General features: G+C 42.3%; 1 protein-coding gene across 8 annotated transcripts in view; it reads right to left on the bottom strand.

The window, feature by feature from the left end:
• LOC147097109 (PAN2-PAN3 deadenylation complex catalytic subunit PAN2-like) overlaps positions 1 to 19,994 on the bottom strand; it is a 52,858-nt gene that overhangs the window by 7,920 nt on the left and 24,944 nt on the right. For all 8 annotated transcript variants that reach the window (XR_015074491.1, XM_085972951.1, XM_085972953.1 and 5 more), the window contains 11 exons: positions 15,712 to 15,911; positions 15,046 to 15,194; positions 13,453 to 13,559; positions 12,470 to 12,568; positions 9,669 to 9,742; positions 7,418 to 7,559; positions 5,655 to 5,792; positions 4,447 to 4,506; positions 3,645 to 3,735; positions 1,054 to 1,211; positions 201 to 344 (listed from right to left, as the gene is read on the bottom strand). Coding sequence is in view for 7 of the 8 variants with exons in the window: in XM_085972951.1 (XP_085829077.1) it covers positions 201 to 344; positions 1,054 to 1,211; positions 3,645 to 3,735; positions 4,447 to 4,506; positions 5,655 to 5,792; positions 7,418 to 7,559; positions 9,669 to 9,742; positions 12,470 to 12,568; positions 13,453 to 13,559; positions 15,046 to 15,194; positions 15,712 to 15,911 (1,362 nt within the window). In the remaining variant the exon portion in view is untranslated. The remainder of the gene's footprint in view (positions 1 to 200; positions 345 to 1,053; positions 1,212 to 3,644; positions 3,736 to 4,446; positions 4,507 to 5,654; positions 5,793 to 7,417; positions 7,560 to 9,668; positions 9,743 to 12,469; positions 12,569 to 13,452; positions 13,560 to 15,045; positions 15,195 to 15,711; positions 15,912 to 19,994) is intronic.

Below are 19,994 nucleotides of genomic sequence, written 5' to 3'. Positions count from 1 at the left end.
AAGAGAAATTAATACCAGCACAGTGGACTTAAAACCCAGGAACGAACGGCGAATACAGTGTCTGACAATAGATTAAGTAGAGTGCTCTGTAATGATTTACATTAGTAATATTAAACAATATACTTGTATATATCAACTGCAAAACAGAGGTCACCCAAATTAGACTGTAAGATCAGCAGCACTAGTGCTCATCACATTACCTGCTCCTGTGTGGAGATATAATCGTCAATGAAGGGAACACCCTCATTCGGTCCCTGACCTCGCACACACGTGATTCTGGCCACTGACATTTGGCTGGGTTTGATGGTGGATTTTGTTCCATCGCTGCGCAGCTCTGCCTCTTCCTGTGAGCAACAAGAAGTGTAAAACATCACAAACCAGCAAAATCAACCACGTGACATCAGCAAATAAAAGAGTGCCATCAACTTTGGATTCAGAGATGACCAAAAGATTTACATACTTGAAGTAGATTATTGTATTTTTAATTTTCTTCCAAAAAAAGTCACACTCCCAATTATACACCTAATCTCTGCACTACTTTGATTAATATGAATAAACTTAAAACTTTATTAAGAGTCTCTTAATATTCAAATAATTCATTATCTTAAAACATTTTTTAAAAATCTGATTTAATTTCACTAGGGAACATTATGTACTCCTCAAAACAAACCAGTTCCTGGCTGGCTTGTAAACTTTTCTAGCATAGACATGATGGGCCAAATGGCCTCCTTTTGTGCTGTAAATTTCTATGATTCTATACATTTCCACAAAGACCACATGATTTAGCCATACGTGCCAGTCACTCACCAATTGTTAATTGGTGTCACTAATAGTTACTGGAAAAATCCATTGCCCACACTATCTCACCTTCTGGACTTGGGAGAGGGAAATGAGGGAAGGCAGATAACTGGTCAATTAAAAATAAAGTTAGGAGAAAATCTGAGGTAAAATTGGAGTATTATAAAATTTTGATTATTTGCACTTAAGAAAGACACTTTCCCCAGGTAAGTTTGCAAAACTGACCGCCTTTGACAAATTGTTTAACATACGTACCTGATTCAGTGTGACAAACTCTGCATCCAAGCCCACCAAGTCACTGAGCTGGGGCATTTCATTCAGCATTAGTGGGATAAAAGTTGCATGACACTTTCGCTGCTTTCGAGCAAGAGATGCCTCTGCCAGCAAAACACTAGTTTCAATTGGATTCTTTACTGAAAGGGGAAAAACAAACAATTTCAAGGTTACTGATAAAGTGGGCGTGTAATTAGCTGGTCAGTGTACGCACTGGAGATTAGAAAATATTGGCAATTCAACTCAGCTATGAGAAAAATATCCCCAAGTTGGACACAGGAATGAAAAAAAATGGCAGCACCACCAAATCAGCCAGGTTTCGGGCCCCAGCATTCTGGCCATTTACAAAATGGCTGCCTCAGAATTCCCACAGCAAGAATAGCGCAGCAAATTGTGCGCACCCCTCGAATGATATCATTGCTGTGTTTGGGATACACTTAATAGATATTTATTATTTAGCAAAATATTGGAATTATTTACTGGTGTGTTTCATTTAAAATACATTATGGGAAATACACAGACTGAATTAGGCACAGAGAAAAGAGACACATTTGATTGTTTCAACAGAAAAGCCAAACCCCTATATGAACAGGTCACCAGCACAGACCTGTTGGGCCGAATGGCCTCTTTCGGTGCTGTAAATTCTTTGTAAAACTAAATAAAGGAAAGGGATGAATAAAAAGAAAGTCAGGATGGGAAAAAGATAAAGGTACGAGAATCATTAAAACAGTCCCCTTTAAATAGTTTACAAACAATCTCCTCCAGTAAGTGTTCAATACCTTCTGCTGTTGGCAGAGAAATCCAACACACACCAACATTTTAACTAGCAAAATAAAAATTGCTTCTCCTTTATGTATCGCATTCTGGCTGCCTTATTCACATCTATGTTTTAAGTATTATTCTGTGGCAAGTCGAATGAGCTAATTGTGCTGTGCAAAAACGGCACAGGCTGCTAGTTATGTTGTCCTACCAACAACATACCACAGGAAGCACCAGAAAGTTAAAGAAGAACTGTTAAGAACTGGATTACTCCACAGTGCAGCCAACGTTCCCTCTAATTTTATTTCCTGGGTGCGTGGTCCCTTTCATTGGCTGCGCGGTCCATTCACATTGTTGCGCATGCGCGGTTTCTTGCATTGAAAAGCCGGTGAGCGGCCTGGCCTGCACAGGACTCCAGACTGTTGCGTGGCCGCACAGCTCAACGGGAACGTTGAGTGCAGCAGCAACAGCCCACAGTTGTCAGTGGGCTTTGTTTGCAATTAAAACTACTGAAAAATGCATTTTTAGCATAAAAGCTTCTCTTTAAAAACCAAGATGGTTTTGCATGCAGCTATAAAGTCTCTGCTTCCCCCCGCCCCTACACTGCACCAGTTTTCTCTGCTAAAGGCACGGACTCATTCTGGACCACAATTGTGTATGGGATGGCAGCCCTCCTGTACCTTGCCCAAGTAGTCATTCTTCATGAGTGGATAGTGATCAGCAGCAGGGACCCTGGATGATTTTCCAGTTCTCTAGCCCAGAGGTGCTGAAGCAATCCTTTCTGCTGCCCCAGGCGATGTCAGCAAACTCAGCAGAGACTGGGATTCAAACATGGGATCTTTCTGGTCTGTACAGCTCAAGATTACACTGAACAGTGCCATTACCATTACCCACTGAGCCATTGTTAGGATAAAATTTGGTTTAAGGGATATAAAGGGGTCCTCAATATTCGACCGGTATAAAACTATCTGAAAGGTACCATTTAGCCTTGTTAGCTGGAAAACAAACGCAAAGCACCATGGGATACTTGGCTATATTAACCCTTTTAGACTAACAAATAGAAATTAGCTGACCAAAGGCATTCTGAAATGTTGCCTGTTCTTGGAGGAGATAAGAGTACAAAGGCACGATTAAGAAGCAGCAGCAAATAAGGCCTTGAAGAAGTAGTCAGCCAGCTGCATAATTCAATGTGGCTTTGTATCCAGATTTTCATGTCTCTGCTGGAAAATACTTTCCCATACCGATAACAAGAGTAAGAGATAGCTCATGAATATGAAGTCTCCTACAGTCGACAAGCTTTTTACTGACGTATTCAGGGGGTACTCGAGTTCGAAGGACAGGCTTAGTAGTTGATTGATTAACCATGTAAACCAATGAAGTATCAATATTCCCATGTATACACCCCATTAGTAATAAGTGGGTGTTGTCTAATAAACTGTATAAACTAAGCTGTATTGTCACTTTTCCTCTGAGAACGGTGCCTCCAGCTGGGGTTGGCTGAGGTGGTTCTCCCGTGTGCACTCGTAATAAACTATTGATCTGGGTAACACCCGAGTCTGTTAGTTCTGTTTTACCATCCAGATTTTCCTCGCTTACAGCCATCATGGAGCATCTCTCTCTTATATGGCCACTGGACAGGAGGCCCCACTTTTTCTTGCCACGTTTACACATATACTGTTAGGGGACAACCACCTAACTGCAGCATGCAAAGCACTGCCCAAATTCTGCTGTAGCGGAGGTGGAGTAGATTTGGGCTTCTTTCAGATCAGCCTATTCATCTCCAGTCAGCAATTCATGAATTAAATGTTACCTACTGGTTAAATCGTACTTGGAATTCAGATTCCGCCGAGCGTAGTATAGAATACAGGGGATCTTCCAACTCAAATCAAACTGCACAGCTTCACACTGCAAAAAAAATGCAAACATTTAAATAAACCCCAATCTCAACAATCTTCAAAAATGTCTTACTGGTCAGCCAACTAATGTTGGGAGCTTGCTATACATGGAACCAGGGCACAAACCTGCATTCCATACTCTGGCACAGTTCACTAGGATACCTTTATACTGTTCCACTCGATTGGTCACTATCATAGGTGGGGCAGAGACATAAATACATTTTATTGAGGGTAGGCATCTCTTTTGCCCCTCCCCTTCCACTTACTATGTCACTACTACTCTGAAACCATCACTAGAAATTGTGCAAGAGTGATCTTTTCTCTGCACATTAAAGCTCCTGGCTCCACTCACGCTTCCCTGCAGTGACACAGTCGCAATCTGAAACTCAGCACCATGTGGAGTTATGGGTTACGAATGACTGTAGTGGCACTTTCCTTAGCAGGAGTAGTATCGATAGTCAGTTTGCTTCCACCAGGCTACCAACATACATCAGGGGTGGGAAAGAGAGGAGAATTATTTTATGTAATCTGTATTTACATAACCTTTCATGGAGAAAGATTCCTAATTGGTACTTAGGGCAAAATCGCAAACAGACACAAAGAATGCATTTCAAATTTTTCTACAAATAAGAGGACAGCAGAATTGTCCCTTCCCCTCCCCCTCAATATGGTTACAAAACACCATGAAAAAGATAAAAATGAGTCACTAATCATTTATTACCTTGTCAATTGGTTCTATGAGGAAGTCATTAAACAGATACCACTGTTTGTGAGTGACACCCTGAAACATAAGAATACTGCATGAGATACAGATGTTAAACCCTGGCTTAAGGCAGCAGTTTCCAAACATTACTGCATTGGGGAACCCTTGCAAACATCAACACATTCCCAAGGGCCCCTGTCCTAATTCCAAAAGAGTGTCAGCTACCCAAATGAAAACAGTGCTATCATTGCAGAGAATGTTTTTATTATTAATATACAGCAACAGAAATAGTATTCTAGCAAGTCAACAAATACAGAACCTGATGCCCTCAGTGATGCTGTAGTGCAGGCTTGAGTCCAGGGACCAAGTTTGGAAATCTATGGTTTAAAGTGCTGGTGGCTCAGTGGTAAAACCTTGCCAAATACCAACCTATGACTTGTAAAAATAGAAAGGTTCTTGCATTTTAAAATTAGCAACTGCCATTTGCCAAATCTCCATCTCTGCTCATTGAAATCTCACATGATAAGGTTTCCGAGATTACTTCCACTGTTTTGGAAGGACAGTGGACAGGAGTTTCGGGTCCGGCTGCAACAAGGTCAATTAATGATCTGCCAAGATCCTAAAATGATGCATCTTACAATATTACCCTGCTTTACATTTCGTAAACTTGATTTTTTTCCCCTCTAACAAAACTTGGCACAGCAGTCGAGGTAACTGCATCACTTACAGCAGGCTGGAACAGCCCACTCTCATTACAGGTGTAGAAAACATCTGGCAGCAAAAAACAACTGTGGCAGAAAAGGAAGACGACCTTACTGACGCTTTCGAATGATCACCATGAGCTGAGATACTCATCCGTAAAAATAAAAGTGAGCACATTTTTTGGTAGCCGTAATTTTTAAAGGCGTGGGGGGGAGGGGGGGAAGCATTTGGAAAAGGTTTCCTTGCATTTACATTCAGCAAGGTTTGAAGGGCAAACTATACCAGACACTGCATTTATTAATGTATTATAGAAATATATTTTCAGTTATACTGATAGCAATCCTTGATTATGAATGTTTGATAAAGTTTTGTTTTGAAAAGTGAAGCATATAGAATATTTCATAGGCAAAATTCTAAGTTTTTCAACAAAGTACATTAGCTGTTTTACTCCTGATAATACCACTCTATTGACACACTAAAATATGCCAGTTTCAAGACATGTTTGGACCTAAATTATACTGTACCTCCTTCCGCTGGTGATATGTTTCCCCAACCTTAATATGAGCCACAAGACTGCCTCCAGTCCGAGGATCTAAAATGTGGGCCACGGTCACTACCAGATCGTACAAGTAGGTGTTCTCCTCATCTTCTGAAGGACTCAGCTAGAGGACAGGACCACGGTAAACAGTAAGCCACCTTACTTTGCTCAATAACTTCTACATAACAAATGAGTTCTAGTTTGAAAGTACTGGAAATTAACATACTGAATAAACACCAAACTCAATATTGATGCATTTGAATTTTTTTAACTAAAAAGTAAAAGCTGCTCTGATGTTCATTATTTCAAAGCATCTAAAAAAGGGCCTCTTTAAAATAGATTTATGTTATTAACATAAAATTGCGCTGTTAAAGTTAAACTATAAAGTTGGAATGTGGAAACCATATGTAATTTCCAAAACATCTTTAAAATTAATGTTTCCCAGGTCGCTTCCCTTCCCTCCCCCCCCCACACCACTCAGTGAATCATTAGGCACAGTCCTGGGGTCTCGCTCTCCAACTCCGAGAGAGAGACAGCTTCCCTTCCTTTCCCCTTTGCAGAGATGTAGATCTGTACAACATCATGGTTGAGCCTCACATCTCAATCTGTCTACCACCTGTGTCTAGTCTGGCTATTCTTTTAAAATGGGTTTTAATAATTTTTAAAAAAATTAGTGTTAAAATATGGCAAATCAGAATTACAGAAATGTTATATTTAAAAGTCTTAATTTCCAGTATCCTGACTACAACTAAATTGATTTGCATGCTATAGGAAACATAGGAGTATGTGCAAAATATACATTATCAGAGACTAAACACAAGGTACTTTCAATCCCTTTAAGAAACCCTGGGAGGGCATGCAGGTCAGCACATTTCTAAACAGGATGCAACAAGTGGCATTAAATATAATTAATGGACAACATTTTTGAAACCGCTTACAACTAAACTGAAGCCGAGTTGTATTAGGTATTACCAGCCATGAAGGAGAAATGGACAGGGGGGTCCAGTACAGAATATTCCAATCCTCCAGTAGATTACAAGGACCCACCTTGCATGAACACTGATACCAGGCTTCTGCCACTTAGGCTCGCAGTGAGCTATACAAGTAGCAATGCTCCCTCTAGTAGCTATAACAGATACTGCAGTATTTCAGTTTAGTCAACAGCTCCTATGCACTTTACTGTGCAAAAGTGAGTTACTTACATAACCAGTTGAATGCCAATGGTTTTACACCTCAAATTTAATATTACTGTATAATAATTTAAAGGAATAAATGCTGCAAACATTTCTGTAACCAGAAAAATTCATTAACTGCAAACGAAATAGTCAAGACAATTTTCTGTTTAAACAGTCTTTTCTCCAGGTTATGGCCCTCAAATGTGTACAATTTTTTCATGTGTTGTGGAAGAGACACTAACCCCCTCAGGAAAAATATGTGCATGCAATCTGCTTCCACCTCTGAGCCCAAGCTGCTCTGTAACTGGCCATTAAAACGTGTACAGCAGCTCACCCTCTGAATTTTCCAACTAAAAGGGGAACTGCCGAGCCCCTGCTTTGCAATTCCATCAATTCAGATCATAACCTGGTTATATGAGCTTTCCTATTACAGCTCCACTGTACCGTCACCTGGATTTAGTGTTTGATTACCTTTCTGATCCTCACTAAAACGTTACAGACATCAGAATCAATCCTTTAAGGGAAGGTTAGTAAAGATACATCAAGGGATAAAAGCCTAGAAATAGTTACATACGCCTTCATTTTCAGTCCAATTTGTGACTTCCAGCTCCTTATTTTTAGTCAGCTTCATCTTGATAGAACATGGGATCCAAATATTTTTCAGTTCCTCAATTGATGTATAGAAGCTTAGCCCTTCTGCGTTACAAAGTGCTTCCCTGAAAAAAATTAAAGCATCTACTTGTAAATGGAACTTTGTATTATGTACGATCGCTCAAGTGATGATAGAGATCATCCCAGGAGACGAGTGGGATACCATCGGTCAGGTTTGCAAATTATATAAATACCATACCAGAAAAGGTAGCCATGGGCTATTCTATTTATACCAGTTATGTGCAATTTCAGATATATTAATAGTTAGCAAAATAACTTAATTTGCTTCCTTTTGAAAAAAGACTGCTTACTTGAGAAATAAAAAGAAAATGCTTATGGGACAGTAAAAGAAATGGGCATTTTTTTCAAAACTTCATTTTGATGTAGTTTCATGGGTTCCCTCTGTTCTTTGAGAGAGATGCTGGCTGGTCTTGTTCAGGAGGTGCAGGGATCTCAGTTCTGTACTGAATTGCTTGCTGGTCTTGTTCAGGAGGTGCAGGGATCTCAGTTCTGTACTGAATTGCTGGCTGGTCTTGTTCAGAAGGTGCAGGGATCTCAGTTCTGTACAGAGATGCTGGCTGGTCTTGTTCAGGAGGTGCAGGGATCTCAGTTCTGTACAGAGATGCTGGCTGGTCTTGTTCAGGAGGTGCAGGGATCTCAGTTCTGTACAGAGATGCTGGCTGGTCTTGTTCAGGAGGTGCAGGGATCTCAGTTCTGTACAGAGATGCTGGCTGGTCTTGTTCAGGAGGTGCAGGGATCTCAGTTCTGTACAGAGATGCTGGCTGGTCTTGTTCAGAAGGTGCAGGGATCTCAGTTCTGTACAGAGATGCTGGCTAGTCTTGTTCAGGAGGTGCAGGGATCTCAGTTCTGTACAGAGATGCTGGCTGGTCTTGTTCAGGAGGTGCAGGGATCTCAGTTCTGTACAGAGATGCTGGCTGGTCTTGTTCAGGAGGTGCAGGGATCTCAGTTCTGTACAGAGATGCTGGCTAGTCTTGTTCAAGAGGTGCAGGGATCTCAGTTCTGTACAGAGATGCTGGCTAGTCTTGTTCAGGAGGTGCAGGGATCTCAGTTCTGTACAGAGATGCTGGCTGGTCTTGTTCAGGAGGTGCAGGGATCTCAGTTCTGTACAGAGATGCTGGCTGGTCTTGTTCAGGAGGTGCAGGGATCTCAGTTCTGTACAGAGATGCTGGCTGGTCTTGTTCAGGAGGTGCAGGGATCTCAGTTCTGTACAGAGATGCTGGCTGGTCTTGTTCAGGAGGTGCAGGGATCTCAGTTCTGTACAGAGATGCTGGCTGGTCATGTTCAGGAGGTGCAGGGATCTCTGAAGCAAATGGATACCCAGAACACCAAGCAATGGTCTGCTGTAGCAGCTGAAATCTTCAGATAATTAAAAGCAGTCACACGAGGTTGTGTTGTCACATTGCTCCACAGTCCCCAAACACTGTTTACTGGAATTCTTGATGGTAATACCATGACTGTTTTGTTAAATGTTTCCTATCCACTGTTTACACTAAAGCATCTAAAATTATGTATAGTTTCTAACTAAGCACATTTAGAAGGTCCAACAAGCTCTATGTAAGAAGACAGATTTGGGGAGGAAAAAAAACAATTCTGGGCTGGCTGGTGGTATAACAGATCCAAGTATTCATTCACCATGGCAGGAGGGGAAAGGTGGAGTTTTGCGCACATCATTTCCCATTGACTGGATCATTTATTTGAATTACAGTGTAATAAACTAACTGGAATGTGGGTTCTGATGACAGACCATAGGAGTATAAACCAGTCTTCAAAGCCCTTCCAAAACTGGAGGGTAGATTTTCCTAGTTCGCTCCTTCACTGAAATATCTGGCTCACTATGAGCACAGATCAGAGTATCACAGGCACAAAGGTCTACCCTTAGATATCAATCTGTGATATTACACCCACTTTGTAAGCATTCTGGATTTTTTTTTTTTTTTTTTTTTTTTTTTTAATTATTTGGGCCAGGAACTCTTGTTTCTCGTGAACAGCTGAGAGACAATATGTTGTTCTTGAACTGAACACAAAGGGAAGGTAATTGTGCGTGCACATGCAGTTCTCCCAATGTTATTAAATAAAAGCACTTGAACTAAGTTACATTATAAACAAACTCGTCACTCATGCTGAAAGAAAAGGACTGAAAAAAGCAAACCTACCATTCTGTTGGGTTATTTTCTTTCATTTTCATTGCTTCCAAATCTTCCTTCCTCATTTTGTTGTGCAATTCGTACTGTCACAAAATAAAACATCACTATAGCAATATTCAAAAACTTTAAGCCACCAGCGTAAAGTTGTATTTAAACTGCCCCCATCCCCAATTTTCTCCTCTGCTGAACATGCTGACTCAGAGTACCTGGTATCTCATTTAAGTGGCCATTATTCACGTGACCCTAAACAGCGAGTCAGCATGCTATTCAGGCATAGAAAGGATCAGTCAAACCCCATCCTGTTCTCACTCAACAGCCCCTACAAGCACTTGCCACGAAGGGCACTGTAGCGGAGCTCAATCCCATCCTCACCTGACGTCCAGTCACGTGCACTTTCTAGCAGGGATTACTGAATAGTAATCCAGAGTGGGAGCCCTGGCTGATAGTAACCCAGAGCTAGGGTAGGTAGCAGAAACAAATTGTAGAGTCCCAACTGCTGCCCTGGCTAAGATAAGCTAACTTAGCACATACCAGGTCAAATCTAGAACCTTCCTGGTCTGTACAATACAGTAGTACACCTCGTAGCAACGAACTTCAGCAAAGATATATTGGACTTGGAAAGGGGTACAGTGCAGATTCACCAGCATGACACCACCGCTTAAATTATGAGGGAAGGTTGCATGAGCTTGGCTTGTATTCCCTTGAGTATCGAAGGTTGAGGGATGATCTAATCAAGGCATTTAAAATGAATAAGAGATTTGATAGGGTAGATACAGAGAAACTATTCCCTCTGGTATGTGGTGGGCAGTCCAGAACAAGTGGGTATAACCTTAAAATTAGAGCCAGGCCGTTCAGGGGTGAAATCAGCAAACAGTTTTTCCACACAAAGAGTAGTAAAAATCTGTAATTCTCGCCCCCAAAAGGCTGTGGATGCTAGGACAGTTGAAATTTAAAATAGTATTTATCAGCCATGATCTAACTGAATGGACCAACAGGCTCGAGGGGCTGAATGACCGCCTCCTGTTCCTATTTAACCATAAAGTGTGTCCGGTATTTGATCCTTATCAAAATATCACCTGACTGGTACAATAGTTTGATCCGATACAGCATTGCCTGTATGGCAGGACCAGCTATTAGATAAATGAATGGCCACTACAGAAATGAACCGAGTATCTCTCCCACAGAACTATCATTCTTGGATCGATAGCCTTTTTGAAAATCAAACATCATTTTGAATAGCTACACACAGCAAGTCTGTGCAACATATTGTACAATACAAGGTATACTGAAGCAGCAAAACGGATTGATGAAAGTTAGATCTGAAGACACAAATGTAACAGATGTCAATAAAATGGGGGGGGGGGGGGGGGGGGTAGTTATCGCCAAAGTAAAATTTCAGTGATTAAGGGGGCAAATAAATCATCGTCTTAGGCCAGTCATCAGCTCGGGATGAAGAAATTCCCTCTCTCTTCAACCAGTGCATGCAGTTTTGATTAGTTTTGTTAATTTATTCTCCTTTTGGAAGGAAAATGCCCTCCTTTCAAAAAGGTAACTTTATCTCGCTCACCCCTCCTTTGCCTTCCCATGACACAGCCAACCAGCTCCTAAGCATCCAGCATACTGCTCCGAGTCTGGCTACTGGGAGATGTGATAAAGTGGCCTCGGAATGATTCATTCTGCTTTTCTCTCGTTCCTTGCGAGAGTGTCTGAGCTTTGTTCAGAAACCTCCCATAACAACACAACTGAGAATGGAAGTTTAGCCGGAGGCAGCAAACCCACATTGTCATATTCTGGTGCAGCATGCTGGGCTCTGATAATACAGTTCCTCAATTTTCTCCCATTTAAAGCTTCTCTCAGCTTTTTACATTCCCTTAAACCACTGCAGCACATTTCATTCCATCAGGCAACCTGCTCTCAAGCACCTACCAACACCGCTCCAACTAGCCACTGAAGAGGTGCTCCAAAGTTGCCTGCAGTTACTGCCACTGACTTTCTCTTCAACTAGGGAAATGTTGGAGTCATCTCCTTTCCTCGCCACCCAAGTCTGCACAAGTTAGGAACTCCATTACAACAGAGACTACACTTCAAAAAGTACTTTGTTGGTTGCAAAGCACTTTGGGATGCTGCGAGGTTGTAAAAGGTGCTATATAAATGCAAGACTTTTTTTCTTTTACATTTTCCATTTTTGCTTTATTTGTTAATTCCAGAATCTCCTTAAAAGAGAGAAGACCACTTCCTACTTTCCATATTGGGATGTAACCCCTTAAAATAATTCTAGCAGATTTATAAAGCAAGTAATTTTGAAATAATGACAATTAATTCCTCTTTGACGTGGCTCAGTGGGCAACACTCTCTCTCGCCTTTGAGTCAGAAGGTTGTGGGTTCAAGTCCCACTCCAGAGACTGGAGCACAAAATCCAGGCTGACACTCCCAGTGCAGTACTGAGGGAGCGCCGCACTGTTGGAGGTGCCGTCTTTTGGATGAGATGTTAAACCGAGGTCCCATCTGCTCTTTCAGGTGGATGTAAAAGATCCCACGTCAGTATTTCGAAGAAGAGCAGGGGAGTTCCCCCCAGTGTCCTGGGCCAATATTTATCCCTCAATCAACATAACAGAAACAGATTATCTGGTCATTATCACATTGCTGTTTGTGGGAGCTTGCTGTGCGCAAATTGGCTCCTGCATTTCCCACATTACAACAGTGACTACACTTCAAAAGTACTTCATTGGCTGTAAAGTGCTTTGGGACGTCGTCCAGTGGTCGTGGAAGGCGCTGTAGAAATGCAAGTCTTTTTTTTCTTTTTTACAGACCTCAGCTTGGCATTTCCAGAATTCAGCTTCCTTTGTGCTGTTAACTTCACAGTTAATAACAAGAACATCAGGCAAGCATCGAATATTCCTGGTTTGAACCTGGAACAAAACACAATGTCCAGTCAACACTGGAACTTTAACAGATTGATTTGTGGCAGTGTACGGCACATGTTTTGATACAGTGCCACAAGATGGCACAATGGTGATATGAAAGGCACTAATTTCCACTTAGCTCAAAGACCAGAAATACCCTGCGAGAGTAATCACAGGCTGCAACCTGTTACTTCATGGCACTGCTAGTGAACCAGGCAGCCTTGGTTTTTTTTTAGAATTTTTTGGAACAGTTCAATTATTATTTTCTGCAGATAGGCTGTAATGGCCCTGCTACATTCAAATGTAAAAGGTATTCTTGGGTGTCTTGACAAATTGTAAACTGAATTAATCAATCAAGGAATTTGGACTTTTGAGAATAACGAATCATTAAAATTAACAATGCTGGAAGTGCACAGCTGTTTTACTTTTGCAGTAAGATTCCTATTTAAATGCTAAAAATCTTTCCATTAGCTACATAAATGGGGAGTCAACAGTTCCTGTACTTCTTCACTGATTAATACAACCCAATTTGCACATTTTCACAATGTATGAAATGCTACATAGTGTTAATTTGGAATATGTATGAATATGTGTACCAAACTTAATCAAATCTGAATCTAAAATCACCTTTCATAGGTTACTAAACAGTCTCAATACACAAGAATAGTTAGGACATTCTAAAACAATCGGACAAACCCCTCAAACTTCTCAGAAGTTGACACCATGACCTGAGCCCGCTCATCAGGTTACTCCCTTCCAACTGACCCATTATACCCCATACATCACACATTAGGTCAGGTCGTGGTGTAATTCTGGTTTTATACACAGCTGCTGGCAAATATACCAAGACTTTACCGGCTGAAAATTCCCCCCAGCCCAAATATACTAACCGTAGGCTGGTACTTCTCACAGTTTTCACACCAGGCCTGGGTGTTCTGTTCAAGGCAAATACTTCTCTTCAGCACTTCAGCAAACTCATACTGTCGAATAGTTTTGTCTAAAGTCAAAAGAGGCATTTTACACATTTGGACAATAAAGAACGGAGATCAATCAGTGTGCCATTTTTCAGACAGCTTTAAGTTCACAGAATATATACAAAGCAGATAGATTTCCCTTTTCACAATATCAGCTCCTGCCCAGTTGCAAATTTAGTCACAGTCTTACAAAACTTAATTTTCTGTTTCTATTTTGTTCAAAATCTCATTTCGGACATCAGAATTTTCAGAAAGGAAAAATTGGGAATGATTTCGGTTTCAAAAACTGAGTGATTTGGTTGGTGCTTTTTTAAAATGATTATTGGTAGGTTCTTCTGACTGGTCATTCAGGATTTGTTATTTTCACAAGCCCTTCATAGCTTCCCCGACAGCTTTCTAGCTACTTGCCTTGCCTTTGATTCAAATGCTATGTAGCTCTTCAGTTCTGATTTACTGTTGCTTTACCTTGAGCTAAATCAACAAAGGGTAAAGAGTTACAGAAGTGAGAGACTAATAGGAAGTGCCCATCATACACGAGGCGCAATATATTGCTAGTTGATCTCCCATTGTGTTGCACACGGGAAGACAAGAAAGACCAAGTGTAATCTTCAGGTGAAGCAGGGTTAGAGGGCGGGGGATAATTGGACCAGGATGCATAGATGTAATTTAGTTCCCATTTTAAAGTCATCCATTCTGTCATTTTTATATAATTTTGATTTTATCTCATTATTTTTAGTTAAATACCAAAACGTATTGCAATTTGGGAAAGAGGTAGAGTTGGTTGGATCCTAGGATTTTCTCTGCAATACAGGCTGAGGAGCTGGGAGACACAAAACTTTGGCGCTACAATGTCACCGTGGGTGGGAGAGTGTAATTAAAGCATTACAAGTTTATATAGAGTTTCCATTATAAATATGGACATAGGAATTTATAAATGGGAAAAGTTGACAGGAAGTCCATGCAGACACAAGATTTTTAATATATTATAGATAGAAAAAGCATTTTGAGACAACCACACTTCAAGGATCACCCTGTACTCTATGCTAATTTACATCATCCTTAAAAAAAGTACAACAACAGTCATTTGCTGTTGATATCTTTTGACCTTGGGGAATACCTGGAGACTTTACAAACAGCTACTAATCGATAGAGAAAATTGCCCCAGCGCAGACACGATGGGCCAAATGGCCGCCTTCTGTGCTGTAGTAGTCTATGATTTGAGTTCAGAATGAACTTAACAGGAATAAGCCTATAACTGGCCTCAGGATGTGCCTAGTTAGGGCAACCAGACTGTGTGGCCTTAAAGGGACAGACCAAGTTAATCAGCTCCTTATACAGTAGTAAGTTGGAATACGCTATTTTATAAGTAATGCCTCAAGAAATCGGATAGTTTAATCGATATAGAAGTTTTGAGAGAGTCCATCACACTCCAATGTGTTAAAAGTATAAAAATGTCCTGAACTGCTTGTGATCGAACTGGATACCCACCATTCTCTGTACATTACTCACCAGCATTATTCATATCAGGGTACTGCAACGTGAAAAGCAGGCTCGAAGAAACCCGAACAGTTTCCTTCCCACAGCGACAAGTGCTACAGTTCTCAACTTCACAACCAAACAGCTTCCCAATCACAGATTCGCCAGAGGATCCAAATGTACTGAAATGAAAAGTGGAAGAGTTTAAGAGAGTATTGCATCTAAATAGTATCTTATATTCTATTTGGTACAAATAGATCAAGCAATTAGGCTCGTGTATGCTTTAACTATGTTAGTCATGTAAAGGGTCAGGTGGCATCACAAACCATATAGTCTCTTCTCCACCCCACCATCTCTCTGCAGTAATGGGGCTGAGATTTAGAACTCAGCAGAAGGGTGAAAATAATAGAATCAAACCTATATTCACCCACATCGAGACAACAAAGTCTCAAATCTGCATCATTTATCACAGATACTGTCAGCTGCCCACTGGAGAAAACTGATTATTAAAGAGTATTCTTATTCAGAAGCGGCTGCTCTGTGATGTCACAATTGTGGGGCTACTGATTAAGGATTCCCTTCAAGCATGTGACAATCCTGCATTTAGCAGCACATGGTGTTGCATATTGCCTGTGTATTGGATACGAATAAATCCGTACAAACTCAGGTTCAGTCCACATTACGATAGTGCTGTCTCACCTCCCCATGACACTCCGATAGGCCTGTGGGCCCTCCTGCTCCTGCGTCTCCTGGTGTAGTTGTGTCAATATAAATCGGTTCCAGCTCTGGATCAGTCGGCCCAGATTCACCTTCCCGGTCGCTTCATCGGAATCAGCCAAGATCAACCCCAAAGCAGAGGCCTCTGGAATAGTTCGGAAAGCACGAAGGAAATTGCTGGCCTAACCGACACAGTGAGAAGAAACAGAAACACATGATTTTGCTTTCCCCCCCAATTTTACATCCATCCACAGCTTAAAACTGGGACTGATTAGTCTCAAAAGAAACAGATGACCATATCGAAGTACATGAGGCTCAACAGTATAGAAAAGAACACCACTGAACATCATTTACTTCCATATGGTCACCTCTACTTCAAGGTAAGCCATGACAGTAACACAGGGGAGGGAATAGGCTCAAACTGCTGAATGGCAGAACTGCTTGCTTCCCCCTTCCTTTTGAGCTCTATTAAAGGGCACAATCATCTTGCAGTATGAGGAGGGGTCTACACCCGAAACATTCATCTGTTGTTTCTCTTTACAGATGCAGACAGACCTGTTATACATTTCCAGTATTTTTATATCTGGGTAGGGTAGTGGAGTTATTCAAAATGCCATGATAGAGGGATTGTAGGTTTTTCTGGATGGATGGATCAGCTCTGCTGGGATGAATGGCCATTCTGATCTGTACCTACCGTGTGATTTTATACGAATGCTGTTTCGGGTTAGCACAGTTAGCACGTGTGTAAACCTACCACAAAAAGGAGCATTTTTCAGTATTTCCATAATTTCTTTTTTGAATCTTTTAGCTAACATTTTTTAGTCCAATGAAATATTGTATTGGTTACTATTTTTGTATTTCCAAAGTTATTACAAAATGTTTCCTGGTTTTTGGTCAGCCATTCATCAAACACGTGTGAAAACCCATCACCACAGTTAAGAGTCTCCAAAGCAAACGACTGAGAAACCCACACAGGTAGTTTCTGCTTGTCCAATATAGAATGCACACTCGCTCCCTACTTGACCATACTCCACTTACCCCAAAGTCCACAGGCTGGCAGCAGCCAAAGCTTAGGGAGCGCCATGTCTACGCAGGGGTACTGTTGGGAGTTTAATCAGATAAGACTGCATTACTTGTCACCAGATAGCACCGGGTCACACTATCTGTTAGGGCACTGGCTTCCTGGATTAACTGGAGCCAAGGAGAGGAATCCCAGCCCCAAATCTATTGATGAGCCAGGCTGGCTGGTCAATCATTAACAGTGCCCCAGAGTACTGCCGACCTAGGTATTAGATTATCAACTCTGCCAAGGTGGGTTGACTACTTGACTGGAGTTCCAATCTTCCATTGCTGGGTGTTTCATCTTGGAACCAACATGAGCCCAAAAGACCCCACTTACCCTCCCCGCCCCTCCAAGGAAGCGAGTCGCCAGTTGATCATTAGATAACGGACAAGTGCGGCTTTGAGCCCATGCTGGGTGAACAGTAACTACAAGAAACTCCCCAAAAGCGGCATGGTAAGCAACGAGATTCACAATGAAATGTGCAAGTATGTCATCATTCTCATGACCACAGCATGGATACACTATACCCATTCAACAGTGGTTCTACCAGCTGATGGTAACTCAATTATGGTAGGCACCAAACCCTGGATATATGAGACAATACTTTCCATGCCAAGCCTCAACAGTTTCCACATCAGCTATAAGGCAGGCATTTGCCTTCACTGCGGTGGAATGATTGACAAGTCAGCTTACAATGTGCCAGCACCTTGATCTAGGGGTTCAAGTCCAATGTCACATACCTGGCTTACTGGTCACCAACTGCTTTATCAAGGCCCTCATATGAAGGACTTTGGCAAAGAGACATACCCATGTGGCCAACCTCTCCTCCAGGGTGCTGAGCAACAGGTCACTGCAGGCCAGAACCTTCCCTTCCACCATTTCTTCTTTTTGCCACAGATTCACCTTGCATGAGCTAATGGACTGTCAGCCGTGACTCAGTGGGTAGCACTCTCGCCTCGGAGGCAGAAGGCTGTGGGTTCAAGTCCCACTCCAGAGACTTGAGCACAAAAATCTGGGCTGAAACTCCAGTGCAGTACTGAGGGAGCGCCGCACTGTCGGAGGGGCGGTACTGAGGGAGCACTGCACTGTCGGAGGGGCAGTACTGAGGGAGCGCCGCACTGTCGGAGGGGCAGTACTGAGGGAGCGCCGCACTGTCGGAGGGGCAGTACTGAGGGAGCGCCGCACTGTCGGAGGGGCGGTACTGAGGGAGCGCCGCACTGTCGGAGTGGCGGTACTGAGGGAGCGCCGCACTGTCGGAGGGACGGTACTGAGGGAGCGCCGCACTGTCGGAGGGGCAGTACTGAGGGAGCGCCGCACTGTCGGAGGGACGGTACTGAGGGAGCGCCGCACAGTCGGAGGGGCGGTACTGAGGGAGCGCTGCACTGTCGGAGGGGCAGTACTGAGGGAGCGCCGCACTGTCGGAGGGGCGGTACTGAGGGAGCGCTGCACTGTCGGAGGGACGGTACTGAGGGAGCGCTGCACTGTCGGAGGGGCGGTACTGAGGGAGTGCTGCACTGTCGGAGGGGCGGTACTGAGGGAGCGCTGCACTGTCAGAGGGGCTGTCCTTCGGATGAGATGTTAAACCGAGGCCCTGTCTGCTCTCTCAGGTGGCACCATTTCGAAGATGAGCAGGGGAGTTCTCCCCGGTGTCCTGGCTAATAATTATCCCTCAATCAACATCACTAAAATAGATTATCTGGTCATTACCACATTGCTGTTTGTGGGAGCTTGCTGTGCGCAAATTGGCTGCCGCGTTTCCTACATTACAACAGTGACTACACTTCAAATGTACTTCATTGGCTGTAAAGCGCTTTGGGACGTCCTGAAAGGCGCTGTAGAAATGCAAGTCTTTCTAATGGAACCATTTCATATCTAGGGATTCAAAGTCATGAGGAAGAACCATTTGGACATAATCAATCATTCTGCACCAGCTTAATCTGCATTGAGACTTTTCTGTCATTAAAGAAAAGGGAAAAAGACCAAAGCAGCCTTCGTCCTTTCCCAGTGTAGTCCTAAAATAGAGTCCAGGCTAAGTTGCCACCAGGATCCCCAGGTATTGAAACAATTGGGGCATTTGACCCTGTATCTTCTAATCAGTCCTTTCGAGATCCCCTCTTAAAGCCATAAAACCACATTTAGAGGTACCCACAACCATGTCCAGTGTTTAATCCATTTTTGAAGAGCGCACTAGGTTCTTCTCTACCTTCCTCCTCAAAAATAAACAGCATACAAAATTAATGGATTTGGAAAAAAACTGCTGCACACCAGCGCACAATAATTCCACTACAAAACTGCAGGTGGTGCTGTTGAGATTGCTTACAGCAAGTTTAGTTGCACTTAGTGGTCCTGTCACTGTTTGCAAAGTGGTTATTAGAATGAACAATTACAGCAATTTTAATGTGAAATATAATAGGCGCAAATATTACGCAGCATACAGTGTGGGAAGAAATCTTAACCCGAAGTTTAGTCATACACTCAAGTCACAGTTGTTGACAAGTTCTGGATGTTTTGTCCATTAAGAAAAAACGGCAGTAACACACACAAGATTCCACTTATCCTAGAATGTTTTACATTTTGTTTTGGAGCACAGCTTACAGTAAAAACTTTAAATGATAATAACACTGCAATATTTTGGCAAAGTGGCAGGATGCAAACTTGATGACCTACTCTGCTGTTCCCAATCTCAGCAGGGATGCTGTGCTGAGTTGAGGGGTCTGGCATTTCAGCACAGGGACAGAAGGAAAACCAGAGAAACTCGTCTTTCTATTGGTCTCGTGTGTCCGTTCAGAACAAGCTTGACAGTAGTGGCTTGGGCGCAGTTGAGCCATCCTCTGAGCTGCAGGAGATTTGCGGCTTGGTGAGACCAAAGGGAAAGAAAATAAGAGGCTAACATGGTCTGAAAATGAAATCTAATTGCAAAGATAACAGAGAAATGGTGAATGCTGGAAATCTGTGGAAAAAAACAAAATACTGAAAATATAAAGCATGCCATTTAACATCTGAAAGATAAGTTAACATTTTGGGTGGGACCCAGAACATTAGGCTACCTTTATCTTTCAGATGTTGACTAACCTGCTTCGCATTTCCAGCATTTCATGTTTTTAATTGCAGAATTGAACTGCAGTTTGGTATTTCACTTTTAATGCAGTTAATACATGCATTAAATTCATCAACATCCAGTGTGTGAAAAAAACACTCCATT

The sequence above is a fragment of the Somniosus microcephalus genome, chromosome 33, assembly GCF_052327205.1.
Source record: "Somniosus microcephalus isolate GS21.2 chromosome 33, FLI_Smic_1.0, whole genome shotgun sequence".
NCBI classification, from domain to species: domain Eukaryota; kingdom Metazoa; phylum Chordata; class Chondrichthyes; order Squaliformes; family Somniosidae; genus Somniosus; species Somniosus microcephalus.
The sequence above is the reverse complement of the archived record's forward strand: the minus strand, read 5'-3'. Positions and strand labels throughout refer to the sequence as shown.